Source organism: Mchenga conophoros, linkage group LG16 (genome assembly GCF_057382185.1).
Source record: "Mchenga conophoros isolate Kocher_MC1m ecotype Shallow Benthic linkage group LG16, M_conophoros_male_GT1.1, whole genome shotgun sequence".
In the NCBI taxonomy this organism is placed as follows: Eukaryota; Metazoa; Chordata; class Actinopteri; order Cichliformes; family Cichlidae; genus Mchenga; species Mchenga conophoros.
In genome coordinates, this window is record NC_140541.1 from 36,411,219 (window position 1) to 36,431,106 (window position 19,888).

Below are 19,888 nucleotides of genomic sequence, written 5' to 3' on the forward strand. Positions count from 1 at the left end.
CACAGCAGTCGGCTATAATATAATCATAGCCAGGTGTCCTTTGCTAAGATAAACCTTTTTTTTAACTGTATATCTTGAAGACATACTGTAAGGAATTTGGGGTATTAAGTGCCATCGTACAGTAAAATGGGTGACAGGAAAAATAATAATAAAAATCATAAGTATGTTTTGCGTTCTCACTTGAAATCATGCAATACAGTGACTAAAACTGTAGTGTGTTCTCCACTTTTCTATTTTGTTAATGTTCCAGTATGAGACAGTACAGTCTGTAGAAATTGTCCCATGAAAGGGTTAAGTAAGAGGCCCTGCCCCTGTTGTGCACTGTTAGCAAATCTGCAGCTGAGTTTAGTTCCTGGCTTCAGAGACACCTTTCAACTCGTAAGAAGCATTTTTTCTTCATCGGTTTTACTTTCTGCTTTTCTTCCCTCAGTGTTTTAAACGTATCTCTGCTCTCATGTTTGAGACTGCAGCTTCAGTTCAGTGATTTTTTTTCCTGTTAATGCTTTGATTAATGTGGAAAAACGTCAGTGCAGGAAAAAACAGGAGTCCAGTGTGTGTCCGGACAGAAAGCAGCTCTAACAGAGACTGTAGCAAGAAGACAAGAGAAGACATGCAGAAGCTTTATTAACAGAAAAGCAATTAAAGTCAAACAGGAGGCTGAAGGGCAATACGGGCGAACTTTGCTCCACAAAGAAGGCTGCTTTACAGCCCAGATTAAAAGGCCGCAGTTGTAAAGAGAAGAGTGAAAAGGCAACTCCATGGCATACCGGCTCTTTGAAGGGAAGGATCATGCTTCCATCTACCAAAAGTATCGCTTTACACCTCCAGCAGGGCTCAAGGATATTATTATTCAGTACTTAGATAAAAAGGTATGCTTAAAATATAATGTGCAAATTATCTTCACATATGAAGGCCTTTCCTAAGGAAAGACATTAAAAAGTAGCAAACTCCTTTCTGCAACTCCAGAAGGGACAGCCACATGAGCTGGCGGTGGATCTGGGATGTGGAACGGGACAGAATTCACGTCTACTGGCACCGCACTTCAAGGAAGTAGTGGGTCTTGACATCAGTGAGTGTCAAGTGGAAGAGGCTAGAGCTGTGCCAGGGCACCCCAACATCACGTACAGGTAGGAGAGCTTCCGGGCTGCAGCCTGTAGGAGTGTGTACAGTAAAGTACTTCGAGCAAGTGATTTGCAATATCATGCCATGGGCGGTATCTGCCTTCTTATCTGGCTCACAGCAAGAAAGTAAATAAAAGTTTTCTTAATGTCAAACTGTTCTTTCAAGACCATGTCCACATTTCTCTTATAACTGCCAAGTCCACAGCTTGAGGAACATTTCTATTGTAAATCACTTGTTGAGTACTTCCTTCATGTTTCACCGCAATATATTTTCCTGAGTATTATCAAGCTGATCAGCTTTTAGCTGACTAGGTAGAAGGATCCCTTTACATGGGCAGGTTGTGTATTGTGTCTGTTGCATTTGCAGAAAGGGGACAGCAGAGGAGCTTCCATTTTCAGATGGATCTGTAGACCTGCTGACGGCAGCTTCAGCAGCGCACTGGTTTGATCAGTCGAGGTTTCTGGCAGAGGCAGCTCGGGTCTTGAAACCCAGAGGCTGCATGGCTCTGCTGGGCTTCAGCGATTATAACACCAAACCCATCTACCAGAACTGTGGAGACAGGCTCAAAAACATCTATGAAGAGGTAGGTGCAGACTGATAATCAGAGTAGTGTTAGTCCATTCCCATGTGCACCGTTGGATTCCTTTCAGTGCTCCTGGATCTCTCCCTGAAAGTGTCCTGTTCTACTCAAACATCCATGTGTGCATGAGCATCATCACCTTGGCAATCAAACATCGACTTTGCCAAAGAGCCTGCAGCGTCTGAGACAGAATCAGCTCATGAATGTGACAAAGAACACTTTTTTGCAAAATGCCAGTTCTTTTCACTTCATACAAAGCGTCATTTGTAAATTTTCTTGAAGTTTAATTACTTCAGCTGCAGTTTTTCAGTATATTTTCATGTTCAGTGAGAGAAATCTGGTCTGTTTAGAGTCAGATTCAGTGCTGTGACTGAGGATCTGTGTCTAGTTTTGTTAAACGTCATCACTGACAGTGTTTGTTCACATGTGAAGGTGGATTCAAACATCTTCCGAGCACGTGTCTTTATGTGAGAGAAGAATAAAACTCGAGCACTGATACTGTCCTGAAGTAATCTATCTGTAGCGAATCAAAGTGCAACAAACTGTCTGTGAAGTTAATTATCTCAGTTTCAACATCAGCAACGTGGTTAATTTTTAGCGCTGACAAAACCTGGTGCAAAAACGCTGCTTTTGTTGCTTTCCAAGAAGAGTTTCAGATCCCTGTTCCTGCTCGGCTTCCATGAAGTTCTTGTATTTCACTGTGTTTAGTCTCATTCATGATGATTCAAACTGTAATCTTTCACCACAGAAATCTGCTTTCCACAAACGAACCACACAGCTTTACTTCTGACTTCAGTAAATACTTAGAAGTATTTACATCAGTCTTTCTTTTGTCACTGTGACATCTCTCGGGGCTAGAAACTTTCAGGAACAGTGACGGTGCATTCCTTTGTGCACATCTACATACATTTTAAAAAAAAGTAGTTACTTAAAAATAAAAGCAGCAAAGTTGTGTTGTGATTTGTGACCCGTGTGCCACATGATTGCATCCACTCAGAGGCAAACACAAACATATATAGATCTATAAATAGAGATGTACAGATAGATAAGATGTATAATAACAATAAAAGTGAAGTGTACAGCAATTTAAAATTAAAGACAAAAATGATAAACACCAAGACAAACACAGCAGCCAGCACTGGACTGGCTTTTAAGGTGGAACACCCAACTAAATATAGTTTGCCTAATGTAGCGTTGACTAAAGGCTTGGGGAAAGAGCCAGCAATTCTGTCTCTTAACAAAATCGAACACTACAGCTAAGCCTTCTCTCTGTTATAAACTGCATAACTTTTTATTTTAAAATGTTTGTACTTTGGTAAATGTCTCTTGTTGAAGAATAATACTGGGTACTGACTGTTTTGAGAATCTCATATTTTTGTAAAGTCACTATTTGCAGCAGTTCCACCATTCACTGCTTTAATGTATCATTTGTTTGTCTTTTTAGAGATGTACTACTTTGACAGCTTTTGCAGACAGTCACATAACAAATGGTGCAGTAACATCTCACACCTCTATGAACTCACTTCCAGGTGAAGCAGGCGCTGCAGCCCTACATGAGCAACCCAGTAGCTGTAGCTGACGGTAAGCTGGACCCGCTGTACTCTGCCATCCCCTTTCCAGATAAAGAGAGGTAAACACAAACACATCCCTGTCTTTATGCTACCTCTGTGATGGTTAAATAAAAACCGCTTAAGCACAAAAACAGCATTAACTTGTTGCTTCAGAGGAAACTCACTGCCAACAATACAAACTTAGGCTGGAATGTTTTTTTCAGCTGTGTGTAAAACTAATCTTGTGCCTTATAGGAGACATTATTGGTGCTTTTTCATCAGATTCATTGTATTATTTTACTGATCCGACAGGATTGATTGTTTTCAAGCAAAGTCCTTGATCTCAGTGAGGCATCTGGTGGGTTTCATGCAAAGCTGGTCCATGTTCCAAACCTACGCTCTGAAAGACCCCAAAGGTGCTGAAGAGCTGCTGTCCAACACTGAGAGGAGGTCACCTGCACACACAAATTCAGATATTTAACTGGCCCGTGCCTGTTATTGTGATCTGACTCACACTTTTTGGTGTCACTGATCTTCTTACAGGTTCCTTCAAGAGATGGGAGTCACGTCTCCTGACACTGAAGTGGAACTTGAACTGGATTATTACTGCATCCTGGCCTGCAAACCACATTAATCAACACTTCAACATTCAGTGAATATCACTGTGAGATACATAAACCTGTTGTTCTAAATAAACCATGTTTTTATCAGCAGATTCTGTGTTTTACTGATTTTCTTGAACTGGACACATGTTTCATTTTGAAGTGAATAACCGGTGTCTGACATGCACAGTCACAGGTTACATAAGTGGAAAGAAAGAATTGAAGATTAACCAGCTGTGTCACGTCAGGGGGTGGAGGTGGGTGGGTGCTTAGATGAGTCTGTCAACGGTCTTGATATTGTGGGTGGCCTGTCCTCTTATTGTAACCATATCAGTGCCCCTTCCTTAATATTTCCAATAGTTAATCTGATGTTCCAGCTGAAAGAATAGCTGTCATTATCACTCGGAAATCAATTTAAGAGATTTTTCACATAATGAACTGTCAGAATCAATAGATATGTCTTAGTGTAGGTATTATTTAGGTGTAGTGTAAAATCCATCCATCCCCTCGTTTCCACTTCTCATGGTGGGGTTGGAGCCTATCCCAGTGGGTACTCTTAAAACTTTACAACTTAAAGTGGCCGAATGGGGTCAAGATTAACTCTCTGTGCCAAATGTATTTTGCTAAGTAACTGTAAATCTCTCAAGAAAAGATATCGCTGAAGTTCATCATAATTACTTCCTTGGAGGTTTTTTCATGAACGTAATCCATTCTTCTAAAGGTACCTAACACGTGGGAAAAGAGGAAGCCATTATGTTTCCTTGCAAAATAAAATGTGTTGTAGGTGACATTTAAACTTTTGGTACAGGAAATACTGAAAGACTCCACTTTAGCTGTAACACACACACACACACACACACACACACACAAACAGGAGTTTTTATTGGTTCTGACGGGAGCACATACCATCACATGACCCGTAATCTAACCCTTTTCTCACACAGCGCTTTTGAGCTTGACCCAGATTTCAGTTTAATGTTAATATCATGGCTTAATTTTGACATTTAGAATATTAGAAATCAGTATTATAGAATTAGAATAGAATAGAATAGAATTGAACTTTATTGTCATTGCACATGCACAGGTACAGGGCAACGAAATGCAGTTTGCATCCATCCAGAAGTGCTTTAGTGATATAGATATATTACAATATATATTAGCAATAATATAGATATGTGAGTATATTACAGAAATGGGTCTATTATGGTATGTTATAATGTACACGGTATGAAGTATGTTGTGAATATTCTATAACTATAAGTATGTACAGGCTGTAGTGAGTACAAGTTATGAACAGGATATAAATATGAAAAACTATACAGAATATGAAATAAATAACTTTACAGAAATCTGAGATATACAGCTATACAGAAATGGGAACTATGCAAGTGGTAAACAATTGTAGGATTAAAGATTATCGAATGTAGAATGATTATTTACACAGAGCTATACAGTAGTGCAGTTAAGATAAATGAGGGTGTAGATAGTTTCTACTATCTACACCCTTCTATGTAGGGAAAGAAGAAAACAACAACATTATTATAACAACAAGCAAAAAATAGGAGTATAAAAAAAGACTGTCTCTTTAAAAGGCTCTAATTATGAAGCAAAGCAGGTTTTGGCAGGAGTGGGACCTCCCACTCCACTGTGTGTCTTTCTTTGTGTTTGTGACTTACTGCTGATTCTCACAGTGGAGTGTAGAGTTTCACTTCTCTTATCTGATCAAAAAGAAAGATACACAGACAAAAAAACAACAACACCACATTAGGTAACTTATTACTTAAACTGATGCTGGTTCAGCTGTTTGAGAAGGCTTCAGCTCATCATGGCCTACCGCCTGTTTGAAGGTAAGCAGCATGCTTCTTCCTACTGGAGGTACAGGATCTCTCCATCAGGTCATCTATTTCAACACGTGCTCGACTTCCTGGAAAAACATGTAAGTGTGACAAATGCTTCTCCTTCGAGAATCCTTTCCACTGTAAACTGCCATCAAACATTTACAGCGCGTTAACATGTTGAATATTTTGTCAGAAAGGTCGGCCCTTTGAGCTGGCAGTTGACGTGGGCTGCGGCTCAGGACAGGGCACTCTGCTGCTGGCCAGACACTTTGCCTCTGTGGTGGGCACTGACGTGAGTCCCGCCCAGCTGGAAGTGGCTTTGCAGCACGCCAAAGAGCCGAACATCACGTACAAGTAAGAAAAGACCAAACAAGTCAGAATTCATCAAAACTCGTGCCTGTAAAAAAATAAAATACCACAGTTAATGCCACATCATTTGTTCTGTTCTAGTAGGAGAATGTTCCTTAATGTAAGCCTCACAGCATGACCAGCCTTCACAGGACAGGGGTTACATTGTTCTGCCGCGAGCTACGTGTTTTCAGAAGTCCTGCATAAACATTCTGAAAAATGATCCTGCAGTCAGTCAAAAGTTTCACTTGGCCTTTGTTCCTCTTTCATCTTCAGACAGTGTGGTGCCGAGGAGCTGCCACTCGCTGACAGCTCAGTGGACCTGGTGACGGCCATGTCTGCCTTCCACTGGTTTGACAGGCCACGCTTTCTCGAAGAGGTCCACAGGGTCCTGAAGCCCCACGGCTGCTTAGCCTTGCTCAACTACACCATTGACATGGAGCTCAGCTACGCCGACTGCTGCTCACACTCACTAAATCAAGTCTGCAAAGAGGTGCTCGCATAATATCCACCTAGAATAGACTGCTGTGTTTTCATTACCACTGTTTATAGTCTAGTGGATTTTAAAGTAATGCAGCAAAACCATTTCTGGAAAAATTCTTGAGTGCTCACTTATACACCACAAAGTCAATATGATTACTAAAATAACTCTTTTCTTTAAGACTAAACATTATTCAAGCCTCATATTCATGTCCAGGAAGGTGATTTCAGTTAAAATAGTTACATTTAAACTAAATAATTCTTACAGAAAAGATTTATGTAAAAAGGATTAGATGTTCCTGTGTTTAAAGTCTGTTTTAGAGGGTAAAAAAAAGTCCACCTTAACTAATAAATATATAAGGAAGGAGGGTTTGTGTGCCACTCAGATGTTATTTTATAGGAATGTGAGCGGTGAATAACGGCGCTTTCAAAAAACAGCCAAAAGATGATAAATAATAATAAAGGAAGCATCTCCTCTCTGCTTTCGGTGGAGTTTTATGCACCAGGTTCATTGCCACATCATCCAGAGAAACAGCACTTGGTGCAGTGCAAACATAAGGACACAGAGTTTGGATTACTTTGTTGTTAAGAAACTAAGATGATGTGCGTTGCCATCTAGAGGGCGTTTCTGGTAAAACAGCCTGAGCTGAGGGGTGCAGTTGTTTGAGTTGATGAGTGAGGTGCACCAACTTTGAGTGGACTGTAACACACAGCTCATAGTTATCATAACTTGAATATTACCGAGTTATGTCTGATTGATGCTCTTTGTAATATTATTAACAAATTCATAATAAATACTTCTCATGGCCTTTTCTGTTGGATTTGCCAGTTTTATGCAGCGTTGCAGCCGTACCACAGCCCCCACCTTGGAGTGAGCTCTATTAACTTGTACCGGGAGGCCTTAGAAACTATTCCCTACCCTCACAAGGAATGGTAAATAATCCTAACTCTAATTGTTTCTTAATATGGAATTTTCGCAGCAGACCACCATTACTTATGTAACAGACGTTTTAATTCTTTCCAGCATATACATGTTGTGTACTTTATAATTTGTAACATTTAAAAAATAAATAAATAAAAATATCACTTTAGCTATTTTAATGTTCAGCATCCACTTTAAAAAAAAAATCCCCTTGGCATGTCTGATGGGTATTTTATTTATCTCTCTCTCTCTCCACTGACTGCGTTCATGCCGCGAGTGTATTTTGTGTTACAGGCAGGAGTGTTTGTGGGACAGAAAGACCATGCCTCTGTCCAGCTACATGGGGCTGGTGGAGTCTTTCTCCAGCTATCAGGCTCTGCTGAGAGACGACCCGCAGGAGGCCTCCAGACTCTCCCAGGACATCTGTCAGAGGTGAACCGGGACCTTCACGGTGTATATGTGTCATAATGACAATAATGTGTTTTGACAGTTTAATGTTCCTCAGTGTTAAAATCTATTACATACAGTAACATGACAAACATGTCAGCAGGTTTTGTGGGTGATAATAATGTCAGTGGAAAAACCACAATTATAGGTGTAAGACTGGCATTCGTTGTTGTCTAAACGAGTCCCTCTAGCTGAATTATCATGCGCTCTGCTTCCTGTGTTTCTCTGCATAGGCTGATGTCTGTAATGAAGGTGACCTCTGCAGAGACAGAGGTGGTGGTGGCTGTCAAGTATTTCTACCTTTTGGCCTGCAAACCACAGGAAGCCTGACACCTGTCTCCTCCATTATTATTATTATTATTATTTTAAACAACAAAAATGAACCTAATTAAGGATCCAGTAGAAAACATGTCCTGTTTTTGTTTTCCCTTCAGTTTCTCTGTGCACAAATGTATCTCTTTGATACTCAAAATTTAGGACAAGCTCAGAAACAAATAGTGCTATATAATGCTTTAATTACATAATTTATTTCCTGTATTTTAACTAAAATTAGTCACGTGTGTACATTTACCGTACAAACATAAGAGTGATATTCATCATCACACTTAATAATCCAGCTTTTATAAAACCAGCCTTTTCATAGAGAAGTTGCACAGAAAGGTTGTGCAGATATTATCTGCTGAATACGCACTTTTCCCAATAAGCACAGAATTATATACTCAGTGTTTGCATCAGATTGCTTTAGTAAATTCTCAGAAACATGTGAAGCCTTCATGGTGTTTCATAAGTTGCCACTAGAGGGAGCCATTGATCAATGTTCTACTGATGACTGAGACCATTCCGATCAGGGTTTTGTAAGTCTGGCAAAGCACCACCATTAAAACCCGACTGCTGTGTCCTTGGTTTCTTCATCATCACCATTATCAGTGTCTGCTTGGCTTCATTGCCCAGGAGGAGATGTAAATGAAGCCCCTGTTACCTTAATGTCGGTGTGCTTGGGCCATTTTCAACCTTCAGTCTTTGAAAGTTCATCGCAGCTTCTCTTAAATTTGTTTGCTCAGAATCTCAGTGAAAAAAAATAGAATTTCCTTAACTATCACAAGGGGTTGGAGTTGCTATTGCTTCTTAACAGTTCTCTATGACCTTGTATCACTCTTGTCTACAGGGCTTTAGAAAACCTTTGAACTTCTCAGGGCCCTCATCCCATTACAGACCACAGTGGATTTATGGGCTTGTTCTCCAGACTAATCCTTTTGTATTCTTGTCTTTACTGAGCTAAGAGTAACTTTGTCATGTTTGTTATGCTTAAAATAGCCTCAATTTTGTTCTCAAACCCTGACTTTCTAACTGAGGGCCTTTATTATAAACACATTATAGTACTGGCAGTGCAGGAGTGTTAAACATTAGAGTGCCACTTGTTGCTGCTGGCATGACTTGAGATCATGGTTTGACTCAGGAGGGCCAAGTAAGCATGTTTGCCTAATCTGAAGTTGGTCTGCTTTAACCTTTAACCTCTTTAACCTGACAGGACATCCTCAAAATATGTAGTTACCTACATTTTGTTTCACTCTATATCATTTTATTTTTACAGTATCTTCTTGTCTTCCTCCTCTGACCAGGCAGAAGTATCTAACAAAATCTGTTAAATAGTGAAAAACATGACATTCTCACTTCCCGGTGCTTTTTGATTTTCTTCTTCCAATTTCTGGATTTTTAAATGATTTTTTTTACCTTTAACTTTTTAGTTTCCTTTGAACATTATTGCAGTTTTTTACTGCTTAATGTAATTAATGTAGTGAAGGCTACAGCTGATTTAAACTATGATAGAATAATAGTTGTAAATAATATTACTTTCATGTATTAAATACAACAATTTACTACGGCACATCTGCGTCCTCCTTTCTCTCTGATGTTTCAAGTGCATGGGCTCCATTCAGATCTCATTATAAGCACCCTGCTATTATCTAAAGATATGGAAGGAAATCAATAGCTGTCTGTCCTTTGAAATCACATCTGTTCTGTCAGGCTGCTGACAAAGCTTAGCAGAAAGTCAGCTTGAAGGGATTTATTTTTATTGATCTGCTTTTGAATTACATCTTTGCACAATGGGGTACTCTGTGCATGCATCTCTGCAGACTCCACATCTTTGGGCACAGTCGGTGTCTATGTAACAGTTTCTGATTTTAATGGGAAATGATTAAAAATAATGTGAAAGCTGAGAATAATTTGAGGACCACCTGGAAGTCAAGAACACAAACAAACCAAGATCAGAATCTTCAACTCTGATCTTAAATCAGTTTTGCTCTGTGGTGCAGAACATAGGAAGCTGAGAAAGGCTCACAGACCTTCATCAGCAGCTGTCTAAGGAACATTTTGAAGACTTACTGGTCTAACTTGATCTGCAATGACCTGTAGGAAAAAGCAAAACAAAGACCTGCAGAAGAAGAGGAGGATGAGATGGGTAGGACTCAAGGGAACACCACCACAGACGAGCCTGAAGGAAAGGAAAAAAGAGGCAGCCCAGAGTTTGAATAAGCAAATATTTGAATATACAAATATGAGCAAGAGCTCATTTGCATCCTCCTCCATCCCTATACAATGATCAAACAGAAGCAAAGGGGCTCAAGGAGAGTTTTAGTTTCGTCAGCGCACGTGTGCGGTGATTTGTGACTGAAAACTCTGTGCTTTACGTCAGAGACGCCAGGCTCTGATAGTAACTCTCATTGAATTCTGCAGAATGTGCTGGAGCAACTTCAAACCAACTGAGATATTCTGTCAAACAGTGAGCATGTCTGATGTGTCTGCTAAACACGTGTTTCCATCTGTGCAGTCTTCAATGTTATGCATTAAAAACCAAAGCAAGGATATTAATAACAGAAATAATTTTGTAGAGCATACATCGTAAAATGAACACAAGCACAAACAGTCCTCTCGTGACTCAGTGTTTTCTGGTACTTGCAAACACTGCACATTACACATCAGCTTCCCGCATGCCCGAGGACAGCATGACCAAATACTTCCATCAGGGTCTACTTTTTGACACAATTCTTCTTTCAGCGCTTTGCCCTGTCACGTCGCATATTCCTAAAGCTCACCTACAACAATAACACCACATCTAATGGTACATGAGTAAAGGTGGATTGCTTGTAATGGGTTTGACACAAAAGGTATGCCTTTTTCTGACATGACAAATTTGAGCCTGATACACATTCTCTGGTAGCACTAAGCTACATCTCTTACTCTGCTCAGGAATCACTACTGCAGGGAATTTCAGCTCATAACATTCTTCTACATTTCACACATAAATTAGTCTGAATGAAAAGGCAGCAAGGTTGATGGCTGTCTGTATTTACCATCAGGTATAAGCATGACTGATCTGCAGCTAAACTCTGATCTTCTGTGTGTTCAGACACTTTTCCATCAGAATCAGCACAAACGTTTTGTTTTTTGTTGTTGTTGTTTTTTTTTTAACTTTGAGCCACAGAAGCTCGTCTGTCGGATCAGACCTTAAATCCTCATGTGCATCCATGAACCTTGGTGGTCCATGACCCGTCACTGGATTACCACTGTTCCTTCCGTGGACCACTTTTGATCGATCCCTATAAACCAGGAGCAGGGCTGTGGTTGTGATCCAGTCATCTAACATCACAGTTTGGCCTTTTGTCAAACTCAAAACTCACCGTTTTTCCAGCTTCCAACATCAACTTTGAAGACAAAATGTTCTCCTGCTCCCTGATATAGTCCACCCACTAACAGGTACCATGATGAAGAGATAATCAGTGTCATTCAGTTCACCTGCAGCGGTCAGAGCATTACACCTAATCGGTGTAAGTGTTAGCGCAGAGATGGACTGGCATCCTGTCTGCACTGTGCTCTGTAAAACCTCTGTTCCCTGAATCAAACAAGGATGGATTGTTTTGTCTCACACAATAGTAACAGATTTTTGATAGAACCTAGCTGATAATAGCAAGTTTGCAACAGACATAATAACGGTATAAAAATGATATCACAAGCATTACTCATGTTCTTGTGGATACATTTTCCTTTAAACTGAGTGGACACTGTGCCAACATCTGGGTCATTTGGTCCAGTGGGGAGAGCAAAGCCCCAAGTGTAACTTTTTGTTTCTGCATGATTAAGACTGGAGCCTCTGGGGCTGATGTCACTGCTGCTGCAGTCGCAGTGTGATCTGAATTGACAGCCAGACATGACTTTATTGTGCATTCAGAGTAACCAGGGGTACTTCTGGGGACATTTAAGAAAAATCTTTGTTAAAACTATTTTTTCTTTTTATTCTGTACTTTGGTTTCTGAAAAAATATGAGCAAATCTTTGGTTCACCCATAAACTACAGATGTTTATTGTGCCAGTTAGAAAATGAATTAGAAATAACAAAGAGCCGTTGTCCTTGGATACAAGCACATAACATACAGTGGTTTAATAAAGTACCAATAACAGTTTAACTGTATTTACATTATTTAGGTGACCTGCAAATTGTCACCAAAGAAATACTTAAAATATACAGTCATTTTAAGTGTTGCATAAATTTTGCAGAAAACAAGCAATATTTCCCCATCCTACATTATAAGTACGCTGTGGAGCCATATTATTGAGTGACTTACCTTTTTACATCGTTATTTATTAAAATAGTTTTTAATCTTCCTTATATTGATGTGCATGATGGATATTCTATGTTTATTTGTTCTTTTTTGCTTACTCTGTACTTAGAAGCTGCTGAAATTGGCCGATAGTATAATAATTTCTTTGTGTTGTGTAAAAACTTGACTTTTTACTTATTGTAGGGTACTATCTGCACGTACTGGTAGGTAAATATAATCACGTTGTAATTTCAAATAAAATACACTGAAATTCCATTCAGCTGATTTTGTACTGTATGAACTTGCTTGTAAATTTTAGGAATAAATAAATAAATATAGCAGATTGTTTTTGTTTACTTTCAAGGCAGCTGTGTAATGAAGCTGGCTCGGAAGTGAATAATTACATGGAAATGTAATCCTGTGGTTTAAAGCTGGAACTCATTAGTTTTGCTGTAACTTGATAATAAAGTCACCAAAAGCAGTTAGCAGTCTCCACAGCTCGACTTAAAATGTCAAATTACTGTGACATTAAATCAAGTGAGTACTTCAAAATAGCACATGCACTGTGAGGAGCGCACACAGCTTCAGTCGGTTAGAGTTATAAAATAATAACTTGTGTAATATTTTCCAAGCAGCGTGACTGAATCTGAGTCACGGAAGGGAAACGAAGATTAAAGATCTGCCTTCAAGGACAATCCAGAGCCACCGGCTTGTAGACAACATAGCAGCAGAAGATAAATCCTAATACGTTTCTATGAGACTGTTTTTTTCACTTGGGCTGAATACTTTCCAAGGCACCGATGGGCTTCAGACATCAAAGCTGACAGAAGCTAATTAAACATTTCAATTTCAAGATGTTTCTGAAAAGATAAACAGAACTCAGAAATTCCTTAAGGGGCACTTCTGTCAGTTAATTTCCTCCTTTGGGTATGAAAGTAACAAACTTTGTTTTAAATCCCCCTCTTTAGTCTGTTTTGATCTCTGAGGCCCTGACGTGACAGTATACATAATTTTAGTAAATGTCTTGATTTTCAGTACTGGATTGGGGTCATTTAAGGACAGAAAGTCTAATTTGTCTATTTCTTTAGTCTGTGTTCTTGATCTCTCGCTCTCTCTTTAGGCTAAAACTCTCATTGATTTATGAGAGTATTTATTTGCTCGGGGTTCGAGTGTAATTTTTGCACTATTAATTATAAATATTTACTTATTTACTTTGGTTCTCGATCTCTACACTGAAAAAAAGGGACTGGCCATCTCTTGGATTTATGTAAGCATCTTGCATGTATTTAACACAATTGCCTCATGTTTTAAAGTTAAATGTAACTATATAGTGTAAAAACTACATGATATGCAGAAAGGGTGTATTAAATTGTTCATATCATGTTCAGGTGAAGTAAGTTAATAAGATAGCAACGTTAAATCTCGTGAAACCACGCGTGATTTCATCTCGCGGGCTTTGGATCCTGGTTTAAAAAAGGCATCCATCTCAGTCAAGTCGAGCAGCCAACTCTATGTTTTTGGTATGTCTTGATTTTTTGAATTAATTTTTACCATATTTCAGCCAAATGTAGTTAAACGTCTAGAGTGTCGCCATGTAACATGCTAAAAAAGAGCCGTTAGCTTATTTGCTGTTTTATCTGTTGTCAAAGAATTGGCGCTTTTTCATTTGAATTTGTCTTTGGCACAAGAGCCGTAATATCACATTAAACCTAATTACGAGGCACTCATAACATAATTTGGTTTTCTGTGTGAATAGATTTGCCAACTGACTCTTCAGTTACATTGTGTATTTACTGCACCGTGGTGTTAGTGAGATTTTGGACATTGAACAGCTTTAGCTAATATCATCAGCGGCATTATGCTAGCTTACATCCCTACCCCTCCTGCCCTCACCTGCTGTCCTTTTCTTTTTGTTTTTGTTTTTTTTTGCTGCATATTGAGAGACGACCTCTATTCTGCATTTCACCAGGAGTCAGCTGATGGATTGTGGGTTCAAGGTGTTATGGTAAGAAAGTATATTCTATTTTCGTTTCTGTAACTTAATTATAATAGGTTTTTTATAATTATTAGGTGCATGCATACTCACCCTATTAATACAACTGAGAGATCCAAAATCTGCCATAGGTTTATCTTATACCTGTATGTATTGCCAGAAAGGTGATTACTGGACTCGCATTAATGCACACTTGAACTGAAATGAGGTTGTAACTTGTGGGTTGTTGGGTTGCAAATCAGAAACAAACATCTTTGGATTTTTTTAATCCCATAAGATCTGGAAACACAGTTTTTATTCAACAAAACATTACTGATTAACCAAGCACAGTGCCTGCTGTTATTTCAAAATAATTTTATGTCATTTCAGATGAAATGCAGCATTCCAATGCATCCCAACCATGCATACAGTCAAGGTTTCTGACGGAGCTGAGTTTCTCTCTGGCAGTCTGCTGAAAGTGTTTGCAAAGTGATCGGGGGAACAGGGCACAAAGCTAATGGATGTAGCTGCCATTATGACAGTAAGAACTTTAAAATTCTTTAACTACAAAGTGTATATGTATTGCATTAGGTCAGTAAAAGATTTTTATGCTACATCCATTGAAACCGTCAACTATTACCTGTGAGTACTGATTCCACTAAAAGGATGCCATAATTTTCGTCATGCATTTACTGGCCCACTGAGAAAAATTTATCTTTTTTAAAAAATAAATGTTCTGGAAACGATATATCCATAAAGTTGATGTCAAACAGGAACTTTTGATATTGCTTTGTAGATGCTGGTGTTGCATGTTGACTGGTTTAAAAAGTCAAGAGTTTTTGTCTGGGATCATTTTCTTCTGTGCTACTGAAAAGTTCACAAATCTCTGTTTTCTTTGTTATAATACTTTAGGATGACATTAATGCTCGGAGTCCCTCATCAAAGTGCTCCGCATCTGTGTGAAAGACAATTGCAACATCTTGGTGCAGGAGTTCATGGTGAGTGTTTTATGAGTAGATTGTGGCTTTGCAACATTTAAAAATGCATTTAGTTATCCACTTGATCCTCATTGGACTGGTTAGGACCAGTAGTCCTCTTTAATAATTTGAAGTTCACATGAGGCCTGGTAGTGAACTCGGCCGCCGGCCCTTGAGGCCCCACCCCCACCCCTGTATTAGGGGTCACATCAGTGTGAAAAAACTTTAAATTTGTCATTCTAGTGAACAAAGAAAAATCCCCCCAATATTTACATTAGCTTTTGTTTGAAAAAAAAAAAAAAGACCAACTGACCAACAGCTAACCAAATTGTGGGGCTGAAAGTCTAAATTCTAACATCTTCTGAGTGACATAACCTGGATTTCTGATGGGCCGGTGTCTTTCTAACAAAAACTAATGTAAAGCATTTGAAATTATTATGTTTTTCACCCTCTCTTAGAAACTCTGTTAGACCATGAATGGCAGCATGGCAGGCCACTCTTTGGCTATAGCTATTTACTATGTTGCTTGCATTGGTTTAAATTACTCTAACATTAGAACTGGTAGATTCAAAAGAGATGAGTTTAAAAAGGAATCTTAAAGAAATGTTTTGTGTTTAACCAGGACTTGACTGAGGCCACTGCACAGATTGAGAAAACCACAATGAACATCTGTCTCCAGAGATGCGCCAGGCAATGACTTTTCTGATGTTGTTCTTCAAGATCTGGATAATGTGACCTTTGCAGTAGCCATGCTGTTTGGACCTTTTTTATTCCTTCAACATGAGTTACCCATCACAACTCTGCTACACTTTTGAGGTGATTCAAAGGGTGGTAATGGAGTTGGATGCAACTCAGCTCTCAAGAAAAGCTCACAACTAAGACAAAACTGCTCCTGCAACGAAGCTCACTGTTATGCATGTGAGGTGACCAGCTCTAGGTGAGAGGACATTTAAATCTCACACTTGTTCTGCTGCATTTTTGAAGCTCAATTCCAGGAACAGATCGCAGGGTTCATTTTTATATACTCTGCAACTGCCATGAGGACAAGCCGTTTTTTTTGTTGTTTGTTTTTCCTTTTGCTCTGTACAAGTTCTGTTTGTCTGTTTGGCAGCATTTTTAAATTTGTCTTTGTATTTTTTCTTTCTTTTACTAGTGAAGAGATGTAGCGTGAACAGTTATACAGTCTAAATATCCCATATGGGTCGTGTGAAATGGTATTTTCAATTTCATTCAGTTGAAGTAAAGAACGTTGAATATTTCTAAGTGTGCTGTTTTGAACCAAGATGTCACAGTATGATCAGTGCTGTAATTTTTGACAGTCACTGTATCAATGTTATTTTTGCGTCTCTTGAATAAAGGTTTTGACCTGCAAGTGCTAATTTCTTTAGTTATTGGGGTAAAATGGGAGGTGTTAATAGGAAGGTGTTTGCCAATTCAGTAACCTAATTTAATGTTAATGGAAACTAACATTACCTCAAATTGTTTAGTTATAATTGTTGTTTAACTGAATCTTGATGTCAGAGGCCTTAAATAGAATGTTTTGATTTGTTCTTTCCCAACATTTTTCAAAAGAAACAGTCTAATTTCTTTACTGTGATTGATTCCAGAGAACACGGAAGAACTGACATTATTTAACTGTTGATTTATATAGATTCAGTGGAGGAGTAATGTCAGTTTAATTCTTTACCTACTGTCAATGCAGTGAAATTAGACATTTTGTTTTGAAAGGTTACTGGTGGATGCCAGCAACCATCTTGGAAGAGAACAATACAATCTGTTATAAGGCCTCCATTTGAAAATTGTGTATTTGATACTAGAATATAATAGCAAAATGTAATTTGAAGATAACATGTAGTATTTAAGTGACCAAGTAGTATTGGGTAAAAGTTATTGAATCGTGTTGGGATAACGTGAGAAAATTGTGAAGGATTAAAATATTCCAAGAGCTCAAATTACTTCATCAAAACATGTTTAAGTCACATTTTATCAACACAAATTGCACAGGTTTATTGAACATGAATAAATTGTGTTAATTTAACTCAATTGTTTAAGTTGCTGCCGAAGCAAAACATCTGTGTGCAACAAATGTCCACCATTGAATTAAGTAAATCCAACAACATATTTTTTTCAGTGTACAATGAAGCACCAACACTCCCACAAATAAATACAGATGTACGCTTTGTTGTTACTGGACATCCTCCGAATAACAAACGCATTGTGTGAAGCGAGGAAGTGAACGTAACACAGTCACGGGGTTAGTCCTTTGGCCAGAAAGCCTGATGGCCAACACCTGTCTAAACACATGTAGATGAAAAACAGAATGCGCACCCGCTGCAAGATTAATACGCCCCTCCTGTTTTAAGACCCTTATCTAATCAGACGGGTCAGTCAAGAGCATGTGCTTGTTTACAGTGACAGCACCACCCTCGTTCCTTGTTCAACTGGCTGAGTGAATGAACAGTTTTGTCCAAATACTTTAGGGCGAACTGGGTTTGCTCCAAGAAGAATGTGCTGTTCTGTCAAACAGCAAATACTCCGGTTTATATTTCTGAGTGTGTTTGTGTTGACATGGCAAACAGGAGGTTTTCATTTCACACATAGATGCTTCTTCATCCTAACGTTTGAATTTATGAGCCTTTGCCCTGCACAGCAATGCAAGAGAACACCTTCACAGATAGATAGATAGATAGATAGATAGATAGATAGATAGATAGATAGATAGATAGATAGATAGATAGATAGATAGATAGATAGATAGATAGATAGATAGATAGATAGATAGATGTTTCATGTATATATCTATGTCTACAGAATGAGCATGCTCAGAGTAGGATGAAGTCTACACTTTTCCTGTTCCTACCCCCATATTTCAACTTTTATTGCTTACAAATCCATATTCAGAATTTGACATTATATGATCCATACATGTTTAACTATATACAAGTCTGCACTCATATACAACACATAAACATACACACATAAAACAATTTTAGCACTTAAACCAAAACAATAACAAACTACATTTTTACATAAACTAAGCACGCTGTGGTTAACACCTGCTTAATCTCTGAGCTTATTTTATATCTATGTTACAAATACCTTAATGAGCGCTTGAAGCTTGGGTTACTCTGGCTTTGATCTATAAAAAGGAGGTCAAGGCTTCAATAGAGCACAGTGAGACAACTCAGTCACTGAGAGGAATATTTCCTATATTCATGCAATTTATTATTTTTAAACAATCGTGTGAATTTGTGTATTGATGTACTTGTCTTGATTTCATCTGTACAGGTGTTCTACACACTAACTCATGTGACTGTAATGCTGTGATAGTTTACATTTGTCCCTACTGGCTTGCTGAACATAAGGATTCCTCTCAGGTCATGAGTATTTTGTCTTATTTGGAACAAGTTCTGGATGTTGTGGGGCAAAGATTTATTTGCGGCTTTGTACATTGTTTGCACAGTTCTTAAACATTAAAGTTCATTACATTAAAATTAGAAAAAGACCAAATAATATTTGAAAGGGTTACAAGGAGAAAGCCTCATCTTTCAGTTGCTTCTGAACAAACCCAAATTTGCTTTAGACAGATGAGATCAAAATGGAGATGTTTGCCTATAACATAACACCGCATGTGGAAAAACAAACACAACTCATCAGCACAAACACCTCATACCAAGTGTCAAGCCCAGTGCTGAGAGGGTGATGATTTGGGCTTGCTTTGCAAGGACAGTCCCTGGGAACCTTGCAGCAACTGATTCGACCACGAGCGCCTCCGTATGCTAAAGTATTCTAGAGTGAAAAGCGGGGCATCCAGTGCTGCAAAGTCCAGACTTCAACCAGATTAATACTGCAGAAGGACCTGTACGTGTATTTAATTATCCACATGGCCCGAGTGTAAGTGATTCCAGCCTCCTCATAAAAAGACTGCAGCTGTTTGTATCAACAAACACATATTGAAACTATTCACTTGCACTCGTGTGTTTCTCCACTTTTGTTCAGTGTTTTCTTTTACTTACTGATATTTTACATATGTTGATCAAAGATGCTCCACTGTTTCACTCAATCCACAGAACTGCACCGTGTCCTAGTTTCCCATTGGTCACATGACTGCATTTACTCCTCTTTGTCTACAACATTTCTCCTTTTCTTTCTTCTCTTGAATTTACATTTTTCAAACCCTTTAAATGTATCTTGTACATGCAAGATACTTCAACTGTGAGAGACAGAATGTGAAAAAAAAAAAATCCATGAATCCACATGGTAGGATTTGTAAAGAATTTATTCGTAAATCAGGGTGGAAAATAAGTATTTGGTCAATAACAAAAATACAACTCAATACTTTGTAACATAACCTTTGTTGGCAATAACAGAGGTCAAACGTTTACTATAGGTCTTTACCAGGTTTGCACACACAGTAGCTGGTATTTTGGCCCATTCCTCCATGCAGATCTTC

At 38.6% G+C, this 19,888-nt stretch overlaps 2 protein-coding genes and 1 long non-coding RNA gene across 3 annotated transcripts; all 3 read left to right on the forward strand.

Annotated features, from left to right (window-relative positions):
• The first annotated feature begins 335 nt into the window (after positions 1–335).
• LOC146557258 (putative methyltransferase DDB_G0268948) lies at positions 336–3,960 on the forward strand. Its single transcript, XM_085249725.1, has 6 exons — positions 336–869; positions 967–1,127; positions 1,489–1,705; positions 3,232–3,332; positions 3,565–3,702; positions 3,796–3,960. The coding sequence occupies exons 1-6, from the start codon at positions 759–761 to the stop codon at positions 3,884–3,886; spliced, it is 819 nt and encodes a 272-aa protein (XP_085105851.1). The 5' UTR covers positions 336–758; the 3' UTR covers positions 3,887–3,960.
• Positions 3,961–5,490: 1,530 nt separating this feature from the next.
• Positions 5,491–9,774, forward strand: LOC146557259 (putative methyltransferase DDB_G0268948). The gene is made up of 6 exons (XM_085249724.1): positions 5,491–5,790; positions 5,886–6,046; positions 6,317–6,533; positions 7,350–7,453; positions 7,737–7,874; positions 8,123–9,774. Exons 1-6 carry the CDS (start codon positions 5,680–5,682, stop codon positions 8,217–8,219), a joined length of 828 nt encoding a protein of 275 aa, XP_085105850.1. The 5' UTR covers positions 5,491–5,679; the 3' UTR covers positions 8,220–9,774.
• Positions 9,775–13,678: 3,904 nt separating this feature from the next.
• LOC146557260 (uncharacterized) lies at positions 13,679–17,544 on the forward strand. Its single transcript, XR_014889026.1, has 4 exons — positions 13,679–14,491; positions 14,849–14,999; positions 15,371–15,456; positions 16,058–17,544. It is a non-coding gene; the product is annotated as an uncharacterized LOC146557260 (long non-coding RNA).
• Positions 17,545–19,888: the final 2,344 nt, after the last annotated feature.